This window comes from Hemicordylus capensis, chromosome 3, assembly GCF_027244095.1.
Source record: "Hemicordylus capensis ecotype Gifberg chromosome 3, rHemCap1.1.pri, whole genome shotgun sequence".
NCBI lineage: Eukaryota > Metazoa > Chordata > Lepidosauria > Squamata > Cordylidae > Hemicordylus > Hemicordylus capensis.
Window position 1 is genome coordinate 110580234 of NC_069659.1, and position 23502 is coordinate 110603735.

Consider the following 23502-nt stretch of genomic DNA (forward strand, 5'->3'; position numbering starts at 1 on the left):
TATTTGTTGTTTTCCACAGTTTTTACACATGTGCTGTAACTGTTGACAATTTTTTTAAGACATATTTTTCACCCATGCTTTTTAACTAGATTTGTGGTTAATTGTTTTAAGGTTTAATTTGTGTTTTAATTTGTTTTATGTTGCTATAAACTGCCCAGAGATGGAAGCCTGGGGTGGGGATGGTGCAAATATAAATAAAATAATAGTGCGCTGGTCCGACAGTGCTGACATCCACATAAATGGTGCCCTGTTGTGTGATGGGAGAGGGGTGATTTTCACCAATCTTCTCTTCCCTCTGAAGTCACTGTGCCTTTCCAAATTATGTCCCTGAGGGCAGGATGTTCACAACCATCACATATCAGTTGGAATCCTGTGAAGCCTTTTATCACAACAATTGTGATGTAAAATAAATATTGATTGCCATTGTCTCAAGTCAAAACAAAACTGAAATTATTGCTTGCATTCACACACAGTGCTTACCTTAGAGGTTTACAGTACACCAACTTATTTGCATCAAAGGCTGAACTTCTTTGTGCAACCAAATGTGTGTGGTTTTAAGTAAGATGTTGCCAGGAATATAAACAAAAAACATATTTTAGAGGATGGAGCAGTGTCAAAATGTGAAAATAGGCTTTATTCTTATTGGCCATTTTCCAACAAAGAATTAGCTGCAATTATGCCCACAGGTGTCACAAACGTATAACTATGTATTGCACTGTGGCCTTTGGATTTTCCAGGGCTGGGTTTGGATTTCAGTTAATCCTTTAGCGTTCTACTTTTCTTAATTGAATATTCTTATCACACTAGAAATTATATTCAGTATTCCTTAAGGGGGCACAGCTGGAGACTTGCAGTCAATGTTACCAGCAATGAAAGCAATGGCAATGTATTTACAGTGCTACACATTTTAGAAGGAATGCACATTGAAATGTACTTGGGCTTAAGCCTCTTGAAATCTTTTAGCAGAACTTTGTTACTTCCTTACAAAGCAAATTTGAATGATTGCTTTTTCTTAATATCCATATCATAATGGATGGACAGACATTGTTCTGCTTGAAGAGGATTGACTCATAAAAAAGCAGTGAGCATTATTATGACTACTATGGACAGCTGTATACTCCACATCTACAATAATGATTTAATACGAGATTATGCGAATAGGCATCATAGCTAGATATCAAATATTTCTCTTCCAATGTTTCTGCTGCCATTCCAGTTCGCAAAGTCATGTAAAAACCAAATTTGAATCCACTATACACACATTTCACAGAGCCAGACATGTTCATAACATTGTCTTGCCAGCATGTTCCTTATTCTTTCTTTCTGCTATTTCAAGAGTGAATACAAATGCTCACAACTCGATGTTTCAGATATTGGCATTAAAAGTCAGACCTGCTAACCATTGTTCTAGCCTTAGTTGCTTGATGCATGTCTTCCAGGTCAAAGGTTTATTTGCTATGATCTTGGCAACCACATTAACTATATTTATACATCAGAACTACTTAAATGTTGTAACTGTTAAATGCAGAATGACAGCAGGAATAACTGTTAGTAGTTCTATGCAGTATTATATTTCCTCCTCATAGATAAGTGGTATGCTGTTTGCTCATTCCCATTCTTAGTAATCTGTTTCTGACTGATTGTTGTTTTCAGTAACAGCATTGTTACTTTTAAAAGCAGGGCCTGAAAGACCATTGTAAGAAGCACATAGTGACATGTTTGTTTATGTTTAAAAATATCTCTGTACTCTGATTCATGAAAACTTGATAGCAGTTGACAAGCTTAAAACAAACAATAAATACAGAAATACCATACAAACTAAAAACTCAAAAATAACACAACACAGAGCAGGCGCAACAATTAGTTGTAAAAGGTAAACTGAAACAAATACATTTTTCCTCACCAACAAGGAGGAAACAGTATTAACTACTTTTGAGAGAGATTTCCATTGCATTGGAAAACCATAGAATTGGGGTTACTATAGATAAAACCCTGCTCCTGGTGGCAACTAAATTTACATAAATGGGGCTCCCTTTGAAAACAGCTCAAAAACTTCCAGCTTGTGCAAAGCATGGTGCTTTGGCTGTTAACAGCTATGGGCTGATATGGACCAATGTTGTCAGATTGTCTTGAAGCATCTGCACTGGCTGCTAGTTCAGGTCAGAGTTCTAGTCCTCAGCTTTAAAGCTTAAACCCTACTTATCTTAAAATGTCTTGGGAAATTATCAGGAAATTTCTCCCATAAAAGGTCTCCTTAAGAGGTCCACTTAAGATCTTCTAATGAGGCTCTGCGAACAACTCCATCTCACAAAGAAGTACCTTACAATAGTGTAATAGAAGAGTCAAATAATCAGCACATGATCACCAGCTATCCTATCTGGATTTGAGTTAAGTTTATTCACCATCATCCAGTCCACCACTGATCACAGGATGTATTCAAGGACCACACTGCCTCGCCTGGATTTTATGTAAAGAAAATACTGATGAGCATTGTCAGCATACTGGTGGCACCTGACCTGTATATGAAACTGCTTATGACCCCTCCCACCAGTTTCTTATATTTATTAAATAGTACAAGAGGTAATATTGAACCTTGAGGAATCCTTCCAGGTAATTATCATAGGGAAGAGAGACACCACCATCTTTTGGAACCTAGCTTCCAGGAAATAACAGAGCCCTTATAAAGCAGTTACTCCAGTCCCTAATTCTGAAAAGCAATCCAGAAGAGACCATAACAAATGGTATCAAATACCATTAAGAGGTCCAGGGAAATCAATAGATTTGTACACACCCAAACTCATTCCTAGTGCAAGTAATCCACCATGGCAACCAAGGTCATCTCAATTCTAAAGCAAAGCCTGAAATCAAACTGAAATAGATCCAGATAATCAGCCTCATCCAAGAGTACCCAGAACTAATCATCCACACCCCCTCAATCATCTTGTTCCAAAAGGCAGATTGGAAACTGGCCAATGATTGCCTATTTAATCAGATCCAGAAAGAAAGCTAGATTAGATTATTGACTTTTATTTTCTTTAAAAATAATCCTACCAAGTCTCCAACTAATTACAGAATTTGAAAAATAATGATCATTCACTTTTATTCTAAAAACAACAAAGAGTTTTGTAGAACCTTAAAGATTAGCACACGTATTATAGCATACATTTTTGTGGACTACAGTTCATCAGATGCAAAGTCACTTGGGTTCTGATTCTCATATGACTGCATTATTATAAATTGTTTGTAAATGATTAAGGTCATTCTCACAACCAGCCAAAACTGGGTAGGAATGGGGAAACCTCGGTACAGAGGCTCATGTGGAGCCACGGGAACCGCTCCTACCCAGCACCTGTCAAACAGGGTAGCCCTGCTTTGGAGCCCAGGCATTAAGCAAAGTAGGACAGTAACCCCCCTTTGTCCTGCCATGGCAGGCAATCATGTGCATGATCACTCTGTGCGCTAGAGCTCCCAGGAAGCCAGTTGTCGTTTTCAGCAGTAAGTTGGGGAGAAAGAAAGGCTGGGCAGAGTGGAATGGCAGCAATGCTATAAGCAGCCTCTCTGCTACTCCTGTGTTGCATTGTGGGATGCAGGTGGACTTCCTTGTCCTGATCCCACTTCAGGACTCTGCTGCTGCACTGATCGTATGGGTGCATGATGCAACGGAACCCAGGTGAGCCATCACTTATGTGGAGGAAGGTAGGGAGGCTCTTCCCTTCGCTGCAGTTCTCCGCAGCCCCAGCAAAATTGGTTGTGAGAGCAACCTTATTGTCAGAAACTGTATTTAAGACTGGGAATCAGAGCTCTTTGTGTAGTGGCAGCCAACTGTAGCATAGCAGCCTTGCCAGGCTGGAGTTCTCAGGCCCTGGATGGATCCCCACCCTTTGGTTTCTTCCAAGAGAGGAAATACATAAAAGTCTTTCAGTGTCTCTTTGGTCCTGGTGTGTTGCATGATCCTGGTTCCTGTACAGCTGGACTTGTGGTTTGGGCACTGATTTTTGGCTTTTCACTCTTGGTTCTTGTTTGTCTGCTAAGCTTTGCCTCTTGGCTTCAACTCTGAGTCACACCATGTCTCCTGTTCCTGGTTTGTCAGCTTGGGCTAGACATTTGGCTATAATTCTTGACTTGGCTTGTATCCTGATCTTGCTGGTTCCTGGTTTGCTTGCTGGGTTTTGACCCTTTGCTTTGGCATTGACTAACAGTTTTTTCCCCCCTGATTCCAGTTCCTGATCTGTTCCCTCACTCTTGGTTCTTTACAGGGCCCTTCTGGTCCAGACCAGACTCCAATATACCTTCCAGTGGCTGCTTATGACATAGCACTGACAATTATCCATGAAGTTGTCATATTTTAACACAGATTTGGCCAAATAGCCGTGGACCAGAGATATCAGCTAACAAGTCTGGTGTGGAACCTTTCCCCTGCTCTGGACTTGTTCCCATAGTAACCATTTGCAGCTTTGTTTCTATTGAAAATAATAGCATGAAGAAAGTGCTCCCATATTCTATACATATATTATCAGGCTCTTCTTTATTAGCTCTCCTGATAGAATGAGTATACAACACCAGTAGTTCCCAAACTGGGAGCCTCCAGATGTTACTGAATTACTGCTCCCATCATCCCCAGCTGCAATAAATTGTAGCTGGAGCTGATGGGAGTTGTAGTTCATCAACATCTGGAGACTCCCAGATTGGAAACCGCTGCACTATACCCTTCCAACATTCACTTAAAAAAAAAAAAAAAAAACTTCAGATGACATTAGTGCTTTCCAATAGCCATCTCTAAACCCCCAGACAACTCAATTTTCTTACAGCCATTTGGATGCTAAAACAATCAACTTCTAAGGAGGATTCAACTTTACAAATAAATTCATCTACAAATCCATAAAGTCATTTTCAAAAATTTTACAGGGGAAATTTTCTTGTATTAGGTTCAGGAAATTTGAATGTTGTATGGTGAATGCTATAAACTGAGTGCTGCATTAAGTTCCGCATTAAGTTGAACTAGCCGAACCCGCACAGAGCATCTGTGCGGTAGTTTACTTACTTTTAGGGGTTTAGTTGGGAGAATTCAATTGGTTGCTTGTTTCTTCTACACTCCCCCCGCCTCCTGCCCCAGTCTCTCTTCCTGCCTCCCCTCCTCCTGCCCTCCCTCCCCCGCCTCCTGCCCCAGTCTCTCTTGCCCTCTCTCCCTCCACCTCCTGCCTCAGTCTCACTTCTTGCCCTCCCTCTCTGTTCCCCTCCCAACGCAACCTCAAATAGGCACAGGGGATTCACCCCACTGCCCTTTCCCTTCCCAACCCGGCCTCCTTCAACGGGTGCCGCCCCACCGCTCCTTCCCCTCCCGACCTAGCCTCCACCGCCAGCCACCCACCCACTTCCCCAAGCGGGCCACCACCAGCCACACACACTCCCCTAAGCAGCCAGCCGCCTGGCCGTCAGCTTCCCCAAATGGCCCACCACTCTTGTGAGTGGTGTCAACTGCTGGTGCCCAGCCAATCCAGCACCTCCATGGTTCAGCCAATCAGCTGAGTGCCGGGACGCACTCTCCACACATCAGGCACATCTATGAGGATTAAATATATAGATGCCATATGGCTTATACATGCCATACAGCATTCAGCAAACCAGGACAGAAAATTCAGAGGCAAAGCAGAGAGTCTTCTTTTTCTTCTTAAGCCACTTTGATAACTTTTTATTGAAAAGCAATATATAAATAGTAGTAATAGGGCCAAACTACACATTACATATAGAATCTGTGATCAGATCTCCCATGTATTTTTCTCTCTCCCAAATGCAGCCATGGATGTGCAGCTGTAATGGAGGAGATGGGGTTTAATGGTTTCCTCCATACCAATTCTTCAATTAAATTTGTCATCCTATTCCATGTCCCTGCCCCCAAGCTCCTATTAGTTGTAGAGGGGAAAACATTCAGAGACTCATGTTGTTTCCCCAACTATTGATGATAGCAGCCTTGTGGGGGGAATAATTGCTATTTAGCAGGGCTCAGGAAATCCACTAGTCTACTTGTCTGTGACAAGTGAAAAATGATTCATGACAAGTGGAAAAAATCCTGGCAAATAATGTACCAACATAGCTCAATGAGCAAATTTTTTGTCTGGCTGGTGGGCAGAGCCAACATTTTTTGACATTTTTTTTGGGGGGGGGGGGTTCCAGCCAGATGTGCACCTAGGTAATTTTTGAGCCTGGACCTAAAGGCCTTTGAAGGCCCCCTCCCCTGCAAATTAAGCATTATCATGCTCTGCTGGGCAACCACACCACTCAGGACAGACTAAAGAGGATTTGGGGGCCCCCGGGGCTGTGGAGGCTCTGGATTTCAGCCCCAAAGTCCAGGGGTAAGAGCACCTCCGGTTGCAGCACAGGGGGCTTAACTCTCTTTACTTGCAACATAGCTGCAATCCTCTGCAGCTGCTTTTAGAATAAAAAGGAGTGTCAAACACAGATCTCTTGGATAATGTTTAGTTTGGTCCTCAGGCTTCCTGTAGCCAAAACAAGAGCCAGATATAACTTTCCCACTGGAAGCATTAGCCAGCATGAAAGCATCTGGAAGAATCTTTCAAATACCCATTTAACCGTTCTCTCTATGACTTGTCTAGCTTTTGAACTGAAATCTCTATCATTATTCTAGTTTATTTGGTTTTCATTAAACAATTCAGTGCATTGTATTGGAAAACTTTAAGACTGAAAATTATACCCACATTATTCAAAATATTACAATGCAACCTTGTTAATATAACACATTTGTTTGTAATCACCTTTGAGCCTTGGAGATAAGAACGTCCATCCATACTGGTAGATGAATAATACCAACTGTATTTCCTTGATTCATCTCACATTTTCACTAAATGATATCCAGTGATCTTTTGACTATAAATAATTTTGTTATCATTCATCTGAAAACCCCACTGCATGTGGATATACCAGATATACCAATGTTTTGCTGAAAACACGCTAAAGCCTAGTTACTGGTTTTAATGAAATTTTTTAAAGCTGCTATATTTAACTTTTAGCATTTTTCTGCACACAAAGCATTGACTGCAACCACTAAGCAGTAGTTGGACCAATGGGCAGGTTCTGAGGTAACTGGAGTAAGACTTGCACTTTGCTTTGATCAGCAGTAATGCTAGCATAAACTCTCCACTGGCCACCAGAGGAGGAAGGCTTTTCAGAATTCCTAAGTGTGCATGATCAAGGGGCTTTCACTGTTCTACCAGCAGGAAGAAAAAAAGACAAAACCACAGAACAGACCTATTTTCCTCAAGTTATCTCCCAGGAAACAGCCTTTCCTAGCTTTGTCATGATTACCAGTTGTAGGCCTCAGACCATAACCATTATTGTTTTAACATTTCTACCTTCCTCTTTATCCCAGCATGAACCACATTGTGCTGGATGTTGTGCAACTTGACCTTGCTTAGAAATAAAAAGGCAGTATAGCACTCAACTACCACAAAGACAGAAGGCAAAAGACAGTGATTAGAAAATAAAGGAAAGAGCTCAGACTGTATGATCATGTATAATAGGAAGGAAACGCTGTGCTACGTGGCCAGTCAGTTGAAAAGGACTAGTCTCCACTAAATCCAAGCAATATGTTTCACCATATGTTGCACATTGTTAGATATATATGTTTCAAACAGATTTTAAACAAAAAAAGTTACATGAAGAGCATTTTAACAGATTGTGAATAGGTTAAAAGAAAGTTTGCCCTGCCCCAAAGCTTTTATCAGTACTGTAAAAAGCATCTTAGAGACTGGGCACCAGAGCTACTGTGTAAACAGAAAATATCTAAGTTTTTACAAAAGCAGCACCTTGCTAGATGTAGACTACTATCTAGAGCACACTAAAATCATCTAAGCATCATGGAGTACAGTGGTACTAAGAGCTGAGTTACGCATTTAAAAATGCATGATACAGTTCTCCTGAGTCTATATTAACTTCAAAAGGCAAGAGAGAGACAGAATGTTCAATACTCACTATGTAAAAAAAAACCAAACCCATTTCTATGTAAAACTAGCAAATCAAATAGAAGTATTATAGATATCTAGCCTTTTTTAGTTTTCTAGGTACAAGATTCTCTTTTAATGGGGAATTTATGATTCCACCTACATTTTAAAATAGTACAGCCTCAGAAGGACTGTTCCATGTACTTTTTCTAAACATGTAGATTGACCCTCAGTCTTGTTTTAATTATTGGAATTAATATTATGCTTTGGAAGCAAAGTAGGATCTATGAAGCTCTCAAAGAGTTAATGAAGAACTGAAATATCAAGTATATGTTTCTTGTTAAGAGACCTTTCTATTCTTGACTGATTGCAAGAAAAAACTTAAGCAAGCATAATACTATTTTTCTAAAGCCACACTGGCTACATGCCTCACTTGTGTGCCACATCAAGGACTTTTGGTTACTCTAAATTTTCATTATTAAATTTGTTCTGGTGACACAGATGGTTGTCTAAGAAAGTTAATGCTACAATAAGTCAAGTGTACCTCGGAACTTATTTCAGTGTCCATTACTCTTGCATAAATGGAAAAGAACTTGCAAGAGGGAAACACTAGATCCTTCCTGCTCCAAACATCCTTCCTCCTCCAGAGTTGGCGGCCACCAGCTTCGTACCTTGCTTGCAACTCCTTAAGATGAAATCAGAATAGAGGGAAGAATGCACTGAGAAGGGAGGGAGGAGTGTGTGGGCAAGTCCAGCTAGCCTATTCTGTCAGTCCCTGCTGAGTGAGCCTTCAGCCAGTATTCCAACCTTCCTGTGTAATCATGTAGGCGAGAGCAGCTTATTATCTGTTTACATAATGAGCCCTTAATGATCCTTGGTGGTTGTGGTTGTTTTTAAAATTATGTTCAGAAGTATCTTACTGTTGAGTGTTAAATGCAGGAAAAATGCCATTAGATTATCTTCCAGTCTTACTACTGTGTCAGCTGTATGAAAACATATCATGTAACCAGTAACCCAGGAATGAAGCTTCTCCTACTCTGGGCCTGAAGCCATAGAAAGAATGGATTAAAATCAATAAGCAGATGGATTGTTACATTCCTACATCCACATCCAACCTTAGACTTAGACTAAACTAAGACTTTAGATACAAAAAAAATTATTATTCTCTTTGACATACTTTGATTCCATCCTGAGTGTTTCTGGGTGATGGCAAGGAGCAATAAATAAATAAAATTCCTCTGTGCATGGCTATCATTGATTGACACCTAATGGCAAATTATTTGGTCTCCCCTCTTCATTCTGCCCTTTGCCATCTTCTAGACTTTGTCTGCACCTGCTCCATTTGCAAGTGATACAGGCTGTCAGTGCAAAGCTCCTCATGAGAAGTTAACCATTGCTCAGGCCCGCCTAGGAACACCAGGTGAGTTTTGATTTATGAGATACGGATGGATTTCATGGAATGTAGCATTCATGCTTGCCCTTGCAATTAGGGAAAGCATTTTACATGCTAAAGATCGTGTTATCACTGGAGGGTGCAATGAAAAAGAGACCACCCACTTTAACTTTATATTCAAATTGGGACAACAGAAGGTTAATCAGTAGTTTTGATAAGTGAACTTGCTTTGTATTAAATATATGTTACAGTTAATGCTCAATATTACGTGAATCCCAGCAACTTTTTGTGAATGTCAGACATACACGCATATTTCAGACATATATTGTAACATGCAGAATATAGCCCATGGGTATGTAGGATAGAAACAGTAAATTCATAGGAAGTTAAATACAGACAGGGTTAAAGTTTTATCATATCATAAAAGGGGGTGGGGGGAGAGATAAAATTGTGGACCAATAGAAATTCACTAAATAGCAGTGGCATGTGGATACACCCAAGCCAGGCATCAAAAATGTGGTATCCTCTTCAAAGATATATACTTGTTAAATGAAAATTTTCATCTAGCCCTTGGAAATAGGACTCTCATTTTAGGAGTCCTATTCCAAGTGTTCTGTATTTTACCTCTGCCATATAGAACACCCCAGTTATGTACACATTAGCCATATACTGTAACTACTGTACTTCTCTTTTGGTAGCCTATTTCTGCATTATACTTAAATACTTGAATTTGCCAAATCTGAATGCGGGATAGGGTGGAGTGGGATTCTGTTGAATATACCCATTGTGATTTTGAATATACACAGCAAATATTTCATGTACTTTGATATGAATTTAAGATACAGTTCTGGTTTGACCTAGAAATTGTTTCTTTGTTCCCACAGTGGACAGACCTGTCAGAGTCTATGCAGATGGAATATTTGATCTCTTCCATGCTGGTCATGCTAGAGCTCTTATGCAAGCCAAAACTCTGTTCCCCAATAGCTACTTGTTAGTAGGAGGTAAGGCCAATGTTTGAACAAACTTTGTCCATTTGGACAATCATCATCCCCTTATAAGTTGTGCTGAATTTTTGTCTCTGCTGTATACAAAGCCATTATTGGCTAGGGGATTGTGGAAGCTATTTTCTAATCCATCAGACATCAGGAAATAATTTAAACCTAAATTTAATCAAGGATCAGACTTTTCTGATTTTTAGAGCTCATAAGAACAGAAATGAAGCATAGAATGATACTGAATGTCATCCAAGTCTCTACACTGAGACACTGGGGCATTATTCCTATTCCCCACTTCTAAAATCCATGTTATTTCTGACTGAGCACAGTTAGGGGAAGGTAGTACTCATGGCTGATTTTGTGATTGATTCCACAGAAAGGTATGGAGATAAGGAGAGCCAGAATACATAGACTTGGAAAAAGCAAGTTTAAAGCAGTAACAAAGCCAGAGAGCAAGTTGAAGTGAGACAAGTTTTGGGCAGAATCAGGATGTGAGGATCCGGCATCATTTAGCAGGAATGGAGCAGAAGACTCCAAAATGAATTTACAGAAACATGATCTTTGGTAAACTTAAGAGATCCCGTGAATAGATATCAAATGGAGATGATTGCTAAGTGAGTTTTAGCAGAATCTGGTTTATGATAGGGAAAAGAGACTCTTTTGGGTTCTTTTTGGTGGTGAACTACATGCCACATGTGATCAGAGCACCTGATTTTTTTCTGTATGTGATGCCAGGCCATTTGAACTACAAATAAAGACCCTTTGCTTTAACCAAGTCTGTATCTACTAGACAGAGTTCAGACAAATATTTTTTTTCTTGTGTGTCTATCAGTTTGCAGTGATGATCTAACCCATAAGTTTAAAGGCTTTACTGTAATGAATGAAACTGAGAGATATGAAGCCCTCAAACACTGCCGCTATGTAGATGAAGTAATCAGAGATGCTCCATGGACACTCACACCTGAGTTTCTGGAAAAGCATAAGGTACCTTTATCTTCCAGTTCACCATAAGGAACATATAAGTTAATATTACTGATTTCACTAAACTTAGTAGCAATCCAATGTAGATTAAGAAATTACTATGCTTCAGAGTGGACCAATATTCTTAACTTGACCCCCCCCCCGGATTGTAAGCCACATCAGAAAAAAACTCTCACCCCATCCAGTTACTTGGCTATGGAAACAGCAGGGGTAGGGAAGGGGTCTTCTTTCTTCACCTGTTCCTCCCTTACTGGTGTTGAAACACTGGTACAGCATTGTCAGAGACCTGGACACTGGTCATTTTCCTAGAGTCCTTGCACTCAAAACTACATTCCCCAGTGTCCCTGCAACACTGCCAGAACAAGAGAGTTGATGGTTTGAAAGCTTGTAGGTGGCTGGGGATGGATTCAGACCCCTCACATTTCTGAATGTCCTTGGAATTGTGCTCAGAGCTGCATTTGGCATTAACCAAACAGGAACAGATTTATAAAATGAAACATGTTCTTATATTACTAGGCTTCCTCCTCCTCCATTGAAATTTTTCTAGTAGGAAAAATAACACAAACTGAGGCAGTACAGGTTAGGGATTGGCAATGTAGTTTATGCGATTCTCTTCCTCTCAGCACACTTCCATAACTTATTTCATTGCTCTGACAAAATCCTACTCTTCTTGGCAATGCTTGCGTTCATTCCAAAGCAACCTCCAAGATCCAACATTCTTCACATACGGCATCAAGCTATTATTTTGAGGAACGTGTTGCACACATATGTAAACATGTGAACGTTTAGAATTTCTGTTTGATTTAAATATGAATCTGTTTAAATTAGTGTTACTCTTTGAGCTGTAATACATGTGAGCCTAAACACAATTTCAGAAACATTAACTAATGTAGTATAATGGATCAAGAGCCAGATGGGCAAGTTATCTACATACATGGCACAAAGTGGATCAACAGTGTCATCAGTATTATATCACTTATCCAAGAAAGTTTCAGTACTTAGTTGAATAAGACCACCCACAGTTTCACTAAACAAGGGCATCTGAAAATCCTTGCTCAATCATTTAGATCGTAATCAGAAACTTTACCACTGCTGGTCACTCTGCATTTCTGGAGTTAAACCTGGTTGTATCCCTGCATTTTATTTATACATAAGTACTTTAAAGTTTCACAAACAAAAATTGCTTTCCTCAAGATCCTTGGTTCTAATATAGTAACTAATCTGTGCTCTTGATGAGACATGTGAAAGTGGCTGTAGCAAGATGAAGCTGCCTTATAGTGTATCAGGCTACTGTCCTTCTAGCTCAGTATTTTCATGACTAGTAGTGGCTCTACAGGGTTCAGACAGAGGTCTTTTCCAGCCTGACCTGGATATACAGGTTGAGTATTCCTTATCCGAACTGCTTGGGACCAGAAGTGTTCCGGATTTTGGACTTTTCCAGATTTTGGAATATTTGCATACTGTAATGAGATATCTTGGGCATGGGATCCAAGTCTAAACAAGAAAGGTTACTGTACACTGTATTTTATTTTTTAAGGTTTTATTTAAAGTCTCTAGAAGCAAAGTGAGCGAGTGAGCTGAGGCTTTTTTGTTTTGTTACGAGGTGCTCAGCCGCAACGAGTCAGTGCTGCAGGCGCACACAATGGTGGTTTCCAGATTTTGGAGCATTCCGGATTTGGGATGTCCGGATTAAAGATACTCAACCTCTGCCAGGGATTAAACCTCAAAGCCTTGCCGCATGCAAAACAGGCCCTTTCTGTACCCATGAACTACAGCCAGCTTCAGGTCCCTTATGTATGTCACATACACAGCTCCAAAGCACAGTACAGCCTGTGGCCTCTGGGCCAAAGGGTCTGTGTTTAACCATACCTTCATGTGCTACATATTAAACACAATTACCTCCTACAATAGTTTACTATTATCTTGCTTAATATATTAGTGAATTTTTAAAAAAGTTTTGGGGCTTACTTTGTTTTAAATGCTTGGGTTCACTTACTATACGACATGAAAAAGTTATGCCTTCAAAATAAAAATAAATAACTCCATTAAGGACCAACTTAATTTCCTTTGTTCTGTATCTTTCAGATTGATTTTGTAGCCCATGATGATATTCCATATTCCTCCGCTGGTTCAGATGATGTTTACAAGCATATAAAGGAGGCAGGTGGGGGCTAGGTTTTTTCTTTCCCTTTGTCCCTCTAGCTTTTTCTTATAGTTCCGTAAGTTGATTCCTCTCTTGCTTGAGCAAGAGACATGTACTGGCTTGTGGATGAATGCTGACTTTAACAGGAAAGTTTTCATCTTGAAAGTGCAAGACATCGTCTCTGCTGGATGAAGGAAAGCGATTTTATGAAACCATTCTGTATATCATTGAACATTTTGCTTGAGTTTGTATTAATATTTGAGGTAGCCCTAGATGTGTCCCTGCATTTTATTTATAAGTGCTTTCAGAGATCACAACAATTTGCAGTTAAATTTGAGTGGATATGGATGAGCAAATTTGGAAGAGGAGGAGGAGGTTGGGACCTGTAACCCAACCAGGGCTGTCCTCCTATACCTGTAAAATTTGCATAGAAGTACATTAGATTTAGCTTTTCCCATCAGAGTCCTGCTATGATAGAAGAAGCAACGTCTGGTGGAATTTTTACTTCAATGTAGCTCTTAAAAGGACAGAAACCTTCACAGCACTTGTATCTAGCACCTCTAAGGCTAATAGTAGTGCTTCCATTATTTAGTCTGTGGGTGACACACAGATATAACGTGAAAGAATAATTCTTAACATGGTGGAGTTTGAGGACATCAGTTAAAAGAACTGTGTCCTTTTCATACATTGATGATCATTCTTTGTACTATTTTTTTTTCCTGGTAAAAAAAATTTCTAGGACATTTGGCTATTAAGAGATTTGTTTTTAAAATATCTTTGTATACCTATTGTAAAGTTTAATATATATTTTCAATCTACATCTTAAAACCGATGACTGTGATCTTGTAGAAGGATGGTCACGTTTCTTCCTGACAGGACCTCTATCCCTTTAATTTTTTATGACTGATAGAAATTTAGAAGATGGTGCTTTTCTCATACAATTATAAGGGAAACTGCATCTGTAGATGTCAGTGAGCATAGGCTACATGAAAGATAACAGTTTTAAATCACCCTTTTGAAACATGCCATAGTTAAAGCCTAAGGTTGGCTCTGCTACTCTTTTTTTAAACCTCACACTCCCTAGGACACTTTTGCTTTGAGAAGGATTGAAAACTGAAGGCCTCTGGAGTCATGGAGCTAGATCCTTCATAAGGTGCAACTAGATGTTAGAAGAAACAGAGCTGCCACTGCTCAGTGTCTCTTTCTCCCCTTTTTTCAGTTTTATGCAGAAGGTTGCCGGTTCGGATCCCCACTGGTACTATATTGGAAGCAGCAATATAGGAAGATGCTGAAACGCATCATCTCACACTATGCAGGAGGAGGCAATGGTAAACCCTTCCTGTATTCTACCAAAGAAAACCACAGGGCTCTGTGGGCACCAGGAGTCGAAATAGACTTGACAGCACACTTTACCTTTACCTTTAACACCAAGTATGTCATTGGACTATGTGCTTCCTGCCCACATTTCTGACAGCCAATAATGTGAGATAGGGATAAAGTAGTATATAGATGATGATGTCACATTGCATTTAGTGTTGTTCTACACATTACTAGAAAAAGGGAGAAAGACATGAAGTGGTGACAGCTTTTGTAATTCCTTTCCATCTTGAAAAGTCGTATTTTCTGATGTTCTATTATTCACTGTGGCAGTATATTATCATCCACTTTAAAGTCTCATATCAGCACCCACTCAGACAATTCTTTCATTCCGTTCTTTTTTAAAAAGCAGGTGCCTTGCTGGCTTCTGTTGATGATGTAGTGCTTAGTCATGACAAACTTCAGTGCTCTGAACTGTGAGGTGTGAACTCCACACAGTCCTCGTACAGAGAATGTCCTCATACAGAGAATGGAATATTTCCACTGTCTTTATTGGCTTCACAATTGAGCCCAAGAGAACAAATTAAATTGCTGTCTAATCTTAGAAATCTCTTTAACTTAAGTTGTTATCAACACAATTAACAGTGCAGAAGAAGGAAGTAATTAAAGCTTCCTCCCAGAGCTTTATAGATAATACCACTTCAGAATGCTGAACGGAGGCTTGCCTAATTTGAGAACTGAAGATTAGAAAGAAGCAAAATATCATTTGTCCTTTTGGTTGCTTAAACCATCAAAATAAAGATTTTGACTAATGACTCAACATGTACACAACAATAGAACTGTTTTGTTCCATTGCCTTATCCCTATCCGTGCCTGATACCTGAACAACAGTAGGTTCTAGATATGCTCTATAATTCTACTATTTGCATGGGAAAGTGTTTTAAAAGACCTATATTCATGGTAAGTAGAGGGAAATGTGAGAAGGTGTGGCTACTGTCAACACAAATAGAATGTAGACTTTACATGAATGTGGTCATCTCTCCAGGATATCTGTACAACTATCACTATTTTAAATTATGGATTTGTTTCAATGTGCCTTATGAGACACATAAGACAGAAGTGCTCTGGGTTGCTAGAACTGATCATCCGAGTAATGGGGTAAATCTGGTCTTGGAAGGGGTCATGCTCCCCCTGAAAGACAAAGTCCACAGTCTGGGGGTGTTTCTGGACCCAACGCTGTCCTTGGAGGCTCAGGTGGTGATGGTGTACAGAAGTGCCTTTTACCAACTACAGCTAGTACGCCAGCTGCAACCCTACTTGGAGAAGTCGGACCAGACCTCAGTCACTCATGCTTTGGTAACATCCAGATTGGACTACTGCAATGTGCTCTATGTGGGGCTGCCCTTGGAGACTGTTCGTAAGCATTAGCTGGTTCAGAATGCTGCCGCAAGGATGCTCGTGGGTGTGAGTCGCTTCACAAGTATTACACTCATCCTGCGTCAGCTTCATTGACTACCAGTCTGCTTCCAGGCTAGATTCAAGGTGCTGGTATTGACATTTGAAGCCCTTGGGGCCGGTGTACCTGTCAGACCGCATTCGCCCATATGAATCTGCCAGGGCCATCTGATCATCATCATCAGGGCCTTTTCGGTTGTGGCCCCTCAGCTTTAGAATGCCCTCCCTGAAGAGCTTCGCCATGCTCCCTCCCTCAGTGTTTTTAAAAAACATCTTAAAACACACCTTTTTAAGGAGGCTTTATAATATCATTATTATTTTGTTATATCTGGTAGGTTCTTTAGCTTTTTGTAATTTTCAGTTTTAATTTGAACCTAATAATTGTTTTTAATCTGACTTTTAAAAAAATATATATAATTTTATTACTTGTATCTGTGTCTATCTTATTGTTGGAAGCCACCCCGAGCAGTATTGCACTGGAGGGATGGGGTATTATTATTATTATGCTGATAACAAGAATGGAACTGACCCATGCTTAACTTCATTTATCAATATGATATAAGTGAATATGATATGGTATGATTAACTTCAATATGATATGATTAACTTCACTCCATCAATATGATGAAGTTCTCTACTAAAGAAAAACTCCTCACCTTATCAGCAGTGGTTTATATGGTTACTTCTGACATTCATAACCAGTATATGTTTGTCAGAGTATATGTTTGCCACTTTTTTTCATGTGTGTATGGCGATTATGATGCTGTGAAGTAGTTTATCCTGAGCTGAACCATCTGTAGGCTAATAGTAACAAAATATTTGAATTAAAAATGATAACAGGATCATTCTGAAACAATGATGCTTATATAAAAGCTGAAGACATCATCATGTTTCTCTTTTCTTTCTCCCATTTAATCAGGAATGTTTGTACCAACTCAAAGAACTGAAGGCATCTCAACCTCCGATATTATCACTAGAATTGTACGTGATTATGATGTCTATGCCCGCCGCAACCTTCAGAGAGGATATACTGCTAAAGAGCTGAATGTTAGCTTTATAAATGTAAGTTCATCAACCTGCTCTCCCTTTTGATTTAAGTCATGTTCAAAGCCTAAGCTGAATTAGGAGAAGGGTGAGCAGGAGAACTAGGAGCAAGTTTTACTGTTGTAGTTTTTATAAACCGATAATCATAATTATGAGCTTTATGTTCTGTTTGACATTAATTAATGCTAGAGCTCTTCAGTCAGTATGCTCCTTTCCTGTTAACATTTCTGAACTACTTGAGGACTGTTTAGGACATGTTTTAGGACTGTTTCAGACATGGCATATATTCTTAATAGATGTAAGGCAAAAAACCTGTTTATACCATCATGCATCAACATCATACCTGTGACTACTTTACTACATATATCAAATCTTCTTGGTGCACTGTTGCTGGTTTAGTCAGGATGTCAGCCATTATATGTAAGACTTCACTATGCTACCAAAGCATAAGAACTGCTCTATACATTCTGCTGAATGAGATGGTAGATGGATGTAACAGAATTCTGGGTGATATCACTCCAGATTGCAGTTGAAGGTCATATTTTTGAATGGATGTTCTGATTTACTATTTGTGATCCGCACCACATGCAATTTGAAAAGATAGAGTCCAGTATTCTACCACTACGATCTCTACCACTTCTATCTATGTAGAACAGGTCTCACTGTTTATAAAATGAAGCAGCATATATACTGTTGTGTGATAAAGAAGCTTTACATCCTTCCTAAGAGTAAATAATAGAAAAGACTATGGGAAAGTAAATTTCATTTTCTACCCTAGTGAGATTCCAGAAAATGTATTAGCTGCCAGAAGCTAAATGTCAGTAATGCAAAGAGGAAGCAGCTGAGTTCAAACATATTTGGTGGTCCTGCCGGAAGATAACATCTTTTTGGCATATTTTACAAACATTAATAAAACAACTAACAAAATGTGATTTATAAATGGAGCCAGCAGTGATATTGCTTGGGGGGAAATGGTGTTCATCCAAATAATCAAATCATGATTGGGAATATGTTGGTGACAGCTTGTGTTTTGGTTGCTAAAAACTGGAAGGAGGCCCATCTTCCTTCAGTGGACAAGAAGCGTATGGCACAGAGCATTCATATATGAAATCACATATTATTTTAAAAAATGGGAAAGAGAAATGTATAAAAGGATTTGATGCGTTGTTGGCTATTCACTGAATACAGACAAAATCATTTGAGAAAATAAGAAAGGTTATCCTAAATGTAGTTAAGAAATAATATATTAATTAATATTAGGGCTATCAATTTTTAAAGGATGTATTGAATGATGACAAAGATAAGGATGTTTTGGCCTATGAATCATTTTATTTACACACACACACACACACGATCATTTTCTGTTAGACAGAAATTTTTTACATGAACCATACTTTTAATAATAAAATGATGCATTGATAAAAATCTAGAAATGTTTCTTGGTTGGATTTTAACAACCCATGTTGTTTCAGAGTTCATACTGAATAATCAGCATTCAATGCAATGCTACTCATATTAATTCTGGTCTAACCAGGACATTCCAGCATAGTCTAGCTTTCCTGATGCCTCCTTGTCTCTTGATATGTCTGTATCATTTATATTTATATTTTACCAGGAAAAAAAATATCGCTTTCAGAACCAAGTAGACAAAATGAAAGAAAAAGTCAAGAATGTGGAAGAAAAATCTAAAGAATTTGTGAATCGAGTTGAAGAAAAAAGTCATGATCTCATCCAGAAATGGGAAGAGAAATCTAGAGAATTTATTGGCAATTTCTTAGAGCTGTTTGGACCCGATGGAGCTTGGGTAGATATCTCACCATACTATAAGCTGTTTGATTGCTGTTGATTTATTCCATCAGAGCTCCTGATAAAAGCAGAGCTCCTCTTCTTTGCAGTAAGGTTTATATAACAATAGTAGCATGGTTTGGTACATTCCTTGTATTATCATCATTAGTCTTAGGAATTCTGATATATAATGTGGCCAAGAATTCTGATATATAATGTATCATTTATTTAGTTTGCAGTTCTTTTAAAGGCAGTACTGAATAGGGGTGTTCACGGAACCGGCTGGCCCAGTTCGGTTCGAGTGCAAACTGCACTTGAACCTGACTGGACTAGTTCGATCTGGCCCCCCTTTGAAACCCCCCGTTCCATTCTGAACCCCCCGTTCGGTTTTAAATTTTAAAAAATGGCCACCGTGCATGTGCAAAAAGTCTCTGTGAGGCCCTGGGGCATGCCGGGCCTTGCAGAAGCCATTTGTGCATGTGTGGCGGCAGGCAAAATGGCCACCGTGCTGGCTTACGGAGGCCCCAACGGGCCGAAAATGCCACTAAAACGGGCTGTGGCAGTGATTACGAAGGCCAGTGGGGGGAGGGGGAACCTTTGCGGACACACACACTCCACGGCCTTTAGGAAGCCCTCCAAAGGGGCCAGAGGTAAATCAATATTTTTTTTATTTTTAAAAAAATCACGAACTGGCGGGGGGTTCAGTCACAGTCTGGACAGAACTGGGGGGGGGGGGTCGGTTCGACCCCGAACTGTCGAACCAAACCCCTGAACCAGTTCACACATTCCTAGTACTGAATTTGGTCTTGGGAGGAAAAAAGCGGGTTCAGGCTTAGTACAGAACCTCGGTTAAGGCTGAGCTCCCTCAGCCTGAGGAGCATTTGTTCCTCCCTCCCATCCCCATACAAGTGTCTACTGCTTTTCTAGGTTAGGATAAGGCAAAATTGGTCTCAACATCCAAACCCACCAATCTCAGCTTATTTTTAGGTACTTTCCTCAAAGAACCTGAGATCTGAAACTAACTTGAACCCTTGGATTCAGATCTTAGGTTCTCTGAAGAAAAGAATAAGTCAAGATTGGTGGATTCAAATGTCACAACCAGTCTTGGCTAATCCTAACCTAGAAAGGAAGTAGGCACTTGTAGGGGAATGGGAGCACACACTTCTGGGGCTGAGGGACATCACACAGAGCTTAGCTTCAAATGAGGTTCCACACAATGTCTGAACCCGCCCAAAGAATCAGATTGTATCACAATCATGGATAAGCCACAATGTTTTCACCTCAGCACCCTGTCAAAAAAATGGGGAACCATGAAGCTGCTTTATATTGAGTTTTGTGTTTGGCCCATGAGCCCTATTTTATTTTATTTTTATTTATTTATTTATTTATTGTTAAATTTATATTTATATTTTTCTCTTCTAAATGGCAGTGGTTCTCTAAGGTCTTGGAGCTGCTACCTAGGAGCCTTTTAATGAGACACCAGGGTCTGAATGTGAGACCTCCCTCACATAAGGCATGTGCTCTGCCACTGAATGCCAGTACAGGTTACGTCTGGCACATATTTGGCCCTTGCATTCTTAGTTTTTTGTTTCTTAGCCATGTGGTGGATTTCATTGCTGATGTGGTGGTGGCTGTGGTGTAAAGAGGGGATTGAACCCTTTGCCTCTGCCATGGTCGTAGTCTGCATCAGAGCCCCTCTTCATCTCTACGTCTGCAATTTTCTCCAGGAGCGAAGCTGCCATTGGTGGTAATGGCAGCGTTCTTTTTGTGGCAAATAGCAGTTGCATGGGGAGCTGATCCAGATCAGGACCACAACCGGGGCAAAGGGTTCAGTCTCCTCTTCCCCTGGCCCACACTGCATCCCCAGGCCTGATCAGGCTGCTATTCAGGAAACAAAAACCAAACATGGATATGATGTGCTTCATGTAACATGTAGTTTGGTCCTGAGCTCTGGCCCCTTTCAGTGTCTTTTCACAAAGGGTTCCCCCCTCTTTTTTTGTGTGTAGGGAGAACATGGTTAGAACCAAAAGGCACTTTGCATGCCCCAAACTGCCACATAATTGGCTCAGGACAACTGGTTCTGAGGAGGTGCAAGTTCAGAGTTTGGCTTTGGCTGCAAGCTCCCTCACAGCCTGAAAATTTAAAATGAAAAGAATTTTTGTTCCTCTATGGCTGATAGTGGCAGCAGTTACAGAGCAGGAAACTAGAAGCAATTTTAGACTAAGGCCTTTGTAGAGCCAAGTCATATAAAATTATTCACTGAAGAGTGAAATCAAAGCTGGCATTGTTCTAGAGAAAAGCTTAATGACAGTGAAGCTGTGGTATTACGGCGGGTGGGGGGTGAAATTAAGTCCATGTCAGTAACTGCTAAAGGTGAGCTTTTTATGATAACTTGCTATTACTGTCAAAATTGTTATTAATGTTAATTTTCTATATCAGATGTTGCTTTCAGTGTTGACTTCGGATATACAGGAATACTTCCAGGCATGCTCAGCTCTCAGATTTCAAAAGAAATGTGCATCCATTAATATGCTATTATTATAACCATTTATGAACTAATACATTTTAATCCCACATTAAATTTGTAAAATGCAGGGTGAAGAGTGCATAGCCTATTTAAAAAGACATAGAGATTATTTTAGCACTGTTGTGAGGACCCTGTTTTGCTTCCTTTCCCTCACACTGTGCTGGGGCTCACTAATGTGCTGCAAGAAATTCATTAATTAACAAATTAAAGTTTCCCATCAGCCCAAGCACCGATTCATAGATTTATTTATTTATTTATTTGATATATTTTATACCATCCAAAACATATGTCTCAAGGCAGTTTACAATAAAGTAAAATTAAACTATTAAAACATTAAAATAATTTAAAATTTAACACAGTGTTAAAAATTGCTAAAAACATAGATGAGGCTGCCTGCTCCATCTCTGTATGATTTACTAATCTGACTTTGCCTCTTTCCACTTGTGTCTGCCAGGGCAAGTAATTCTGCTGTTCTTCCACACCCCGCACACACACAAACCCCAATCCTTTTATTGTTATTAAAATTATTTTATTTTAGGTTTTATGTCTTTCCCTTTGCTCTAAAAAGGGCCCCCAGGGTGACTTACAAAAAAGTTAATTACTGCCATCAAATAAATAAAATCAAATATAAGCAATCAGTTAAAATTCCAAACAGCTAAAAGAGCCAGAGCTCAAAACATAGGAACATAGGAAGCTGGCATATACTGAGTCAGACAATCGGTCCAATAAAAATAACTGAAGAATAGCACAGAATATGGAGGGGAATAATTTAAACTAAATGCATAGCAAAATAAGAATGCTCACCAGGGAAAGCTCACCTGCCCTTAAAGCTGCGCACACACCCCGCCGTCGAACCAGCCCCCGCTGGTTCTGTGCACATCCTTAAAAGGGGTGTAAATATAATTGAGTGGACGGATTCAAAGAACCCAGGGGCCCCAGCTCCTGAGCAGGCCTGTCCCTAGGGGGGTGCAGGGCTGGGAGCAAATCAGCATGTGTGGTGCCCCCTTAACATTTCAGTCTAATATGCCTAATATTGAAAACACAGGTGCAAATATATACAAATATAACACAGCTGCATTCCAAACTTGAATTCCAAAATCAAATTCTCTCGCAATAGAAATCTCATTTGAAGGAACACACTTGGATTCCCAACACTTAACTCAAAGTTGGATGGTGACCACTGAGTGTAGGTTATAGTTAAATAATCCATTATATATGTTGGATAATTTGTGTAAAATGCAGTCATACTTCCTAACAGTATAGATACCTATAGATACCAAATTTAGCATGAACAATCCTGCCACTGAAATTAGCTGAATGAACTACTTTACACTTTTATACCAGAATATGCTGGGGGGAAGGTTTAAATAACATTTTGCTTGTATTTTTTAAGAAGAAATCCTCAAGATAACTAGCAGATTTTAACTCTCATTGTCCTCAACAGATGTTCACCACTCAATCATATTGGTGATTCCCAAACCACATCATGCCCCAAAGAAGGAGATCTTTCTCAGATTCACATTTACCATATATAGTAATTATTCAATAAAATGAAAAACATTTGAAATTGAATCCTACCAATTTCAAACTTTTTTTACTTCCCTTTTGCAAGCACATTAATTTTTTTAAAAAAATACCTATGTTTAAGTCTGCACAATCTGTGCAAAATGACTTTGCCCAAACAACAGGCTTCATTTACTAATTGAATATATTGGACAGAAACCCAGATATGATAGGAACATAGGAAGCTGCCATATACTGAGTCAGACCATTGGACAATCTAGCTCAGTATTGTCTTCACAGACTGGCAGCGGCTTCTCCAAGGTTGCAGGCAGGAATCTCTTCTCAGCCCTATCTTGGAGATGCCAGGGAGGGAACTTGGAACCTAGATGCTCTTCCCAGAGCAG

General features: G+C 39.6%; 1 protein-coding gene across 6 annotated transcripts in view; it reads left to right on the forward strand.

Moving 5' to 3' along the window:
• PCYT1B (phosphate cytidylyltransferase 1B, choline) overlaps positions 1-23502 on the forward strand; it is a 70550-nt gene that overhangs the window by 38135 nt on the left and 8913 nt on the right. For 5 of the 6 annotated variants that reach the window (XM_053312423.1, XM_053312422.1, XM_053312421.1 and 2 more), the window contains 6 exons: positions 9276-9375; positions 10233-10349; positions 11176-11327; positions 13410-13488; positions 17159-17301; positions 18899-19087. In XM_053312423.1, the coding sequence (XP_053168398.1) occupies positions 9276-9375; positions 10233-10349; positions 11176-11327; positions 13410-13488; positions 17159-17301; positions 18899-19087 (780 nt within the window). The remainder of the gene's footprint in view (positions 1-9275; positions 9376-10232; positions 10350-11175; positions 11328-13409; positions 13489-17158; positions 17302-18898; positions 19088-23502) is intronic. The other variant, XM_053312425.1, reaches the window with a different exon arrangement.